Source organism: Aptenodytes forsteri, unplaced genomic scaffold (genome assembly GCF_000699145.1).
Source record: "Aptenodytes forsteri isolate BGI_AS27 unplaced genomic scaffold, ASM69914v1 Scaffold59, whole genome shotgun sequence".
Classification (NCBI taxonomy): domain Eukaryota; kingdom Metazoa; phylum Chordata; class Aves; order Sphenisciformes; family Spheniscidae; genus Aptenodytes; species Aptenodytes forsteri.
The window spans coordinates 1,663,405-1,665,966 of NW_008794085.1; the positions used below are offsets into that span (position 1 = coordinate 1,663,405).

The 2,562-nt window shown below is 39.7% G+C and overlaps 1 protein-coding gene across 1 annotated transcript in view; it reads right to left on the bottom strand.

The window, feature by feature from the left end:
* Positions 1–2,562, bottom strand: part of HS2ST1 (heparan sulfate 2-O-sulfotransferase 1) — an 87,409-nt gene that overhangs the window by 10,758 nt on the left and 74,089 nt on the right. The window contains exon 3 of the mRNA XM_009274245.1: positions 605–690. Within this exon, the coding sequence (XP_009272520.1) occupies positions 605–690 (86 nt within the window). The remainder of the gene's footprint in view (positions 1–604; positions 691–2,562) is intronic.

Sequence of the window (2,562 nt, forward strand, 5' to 3'; positions counted from 1 at the left end):
CCGTTAGGCGTGATGGAGCCCTGCTTTCCTGGAGATGGCTGAACACCTGCCTGCCGATGGGAAGGGGTGAATGAATTCCTTGTTTTGCTTTGCTTGCGTGCGTGGCTTTTGCTTTACCTATTAAACTGTCTTTATCTTAACCCACGAGTTTTCTCACTTTTACTCTTCCGATTCTCTCCCCCATCCCACCACGGGGGAGTGAGCGAGCAGCTGCCTGGTGCTTAGTTGCTGGCTGGAGTTAAACCACTACAACAGGTATCTGAAACTTCCCAGAATGGGAAGCCAATGCTAGGGCAGAACCGCCAGTGTTCCAGAGAAGAGCCAGGATTTTCAGTATAACAAGCTTGTAATTCAGACAAGGAATACTAAACCTAGCATATAAATAGTTTTGAAATGAGACTTGGCTACGTTTTATCATGCAAAAAGACAAGAGAAAACTGGGAAAATCAAACCCAAATATTGCTCACGATAGGAATTTCAGTGTGTGAATTTTTCAAAACTGCAGTTGTCAGACTTTCATCACTAGAGGGCACTAATATCCCAGCTGGATGCAAGCAATTTAAACTACTATGGTACTCAACAGATAAATCCAAGGGTAACATACTTTGCAAAGTCCAAATAAGATATATGTCCATGGTAAAATCCTGGTTTCATTTCCTTCCAGGAAGTCACATTCTTCACAAATCGGACCTGTAAAAGCAGACAGCAGAAAATGTTTCTGTACAGCTGGAACACATTGAGCTTTGCCATACATGGTGTTTTCTGGTTTGTAAGTAAAATCTTATAACGCACTAGGAAAAAAGTCTATTTTGAACATTACCAAAGAATTTGTGCCAGCTAAAAGAGACTTTTCTGCAAGCATACAGATGACTCATTTTAGATCATCACAATTTAACGATCAGAAACTAAACAAAAGCAGAATACAGCAATCAGAAGGGCAATTCAAGGAAAGCTACCACAAAAACATTAGCAAGACAAACATTTAAATTTTTTGGTAGTCCATTTTATTTGTAATTTGAAAGGAATGCAGAATTCCCTCAGCAATAAGTAGAAATGCAAGTACACCTTTGATGGAATTGTCTGATCTGTATTTAGTCCCTCAAATAAGAGTGTACCAGATTCACAAGCATGTTCTTAGACCTATTTTACTGGGACATAAGAAACAAATCTGATGGTTCATTTGCTCCCCCACCCCAAAATACAATGCATGAATAATCCAGAAATTTCATAAATGTATACAGTGCAAATTAGAGCTATAGTTTACCATTTTGAACACTTACCTTAAGCCTAACATTTCAGTGAAACTTCCATGTTAAAGCATGAAGTAGCGCTTAAACAAGGGCTGATAAAGCAGTTATTGGCAAACTTCACAAAAATAGGAATAGCTTTACATTTCAAAGATAAAAAACAAAATAAGATACACGTCCCAAACCAGAAACTATGATCAAATTAAGTGGGACATGCAAATCCTGATATAGCTTGGCTTTTTTAGATGAACAGAGTATTTTAACATCAAAGCGCTTAACTCTGAAAGTTATTTCAAAACTAGTGAATTGGATAATAAAGATGATAAATTTGTACTGCCTGAGCTGTCTGACAATGATATGCCATTTCTGAAACTGAGAATTAGAAGATAGCATTCCCTGCACATCTACAATATCTTTTCTGTTATACAGTGACATAGATAACCACGAAGATACTGAGGTGAGACAAGAGAGTCAAACAAGGAAAGTTTGAGAGCTCAAGACAACACACTAACATTCTGTAAGGTCTAAGAGTGTCCTGAAACATGGTATTTATTATTTATTATAACCAACCAATTGAGGATTTTAAGAGGCAAGACTGGCCTGCTGCTGTTTCTTCAAATGTGCAAAACTCGCAGTCTAGGATTTAAGAGGTTGATAACCTTTACTTATTTCTTCAAACACAGGCTCTTGGACTTTCAGGTAAAAGAAATGGATATTACTTTTTAATAACAGGCAGCATTCATTTTTTCAGTGTACAAGTTTCACAGTCTGTAGCATTTCACAATTTAAACCATACATTGCACATGAAAACTGTGACAAATCTAGCTGAAAAGCACTGCACAATGTTATACAATGGCGTTTCATAAACTGCATTGGCTTTCTGTCTGGGTTTGTCCACAGCACAAACTGATTATATATCTATGAGACTTTGAATCCAGTGGAACTACTTTACTGCTACTGCTACAAGGTTAGCAAATGTGACGCCTACCTACAAGAAGGGCCAGAAGGAGGATCTGGGGAACTACAGGCCTGTCAGTCTGACCTCGGTGCCAGCGAAGGTTATGGAGCAGATCATCTTGAGTGCCATCACGTGGCACGTACAGGACAACCAGGTGATCAGGCCCAGCCAGCATGGGTTTATGAAAGGCAGGTCCTGCTTGACTAACCTGATCTGCTTCTATGACAAGGTCACCCGCCTAGTGGATGAGGGAAAGGCTGTGGATGTGGTCTACATAGACTTTAGTAAAGCCCTTGACACCGTTTCCCACAGCATTCTCCTGGAGAAACTGGCTGCTCATGGCTTGGATGGGCGTAC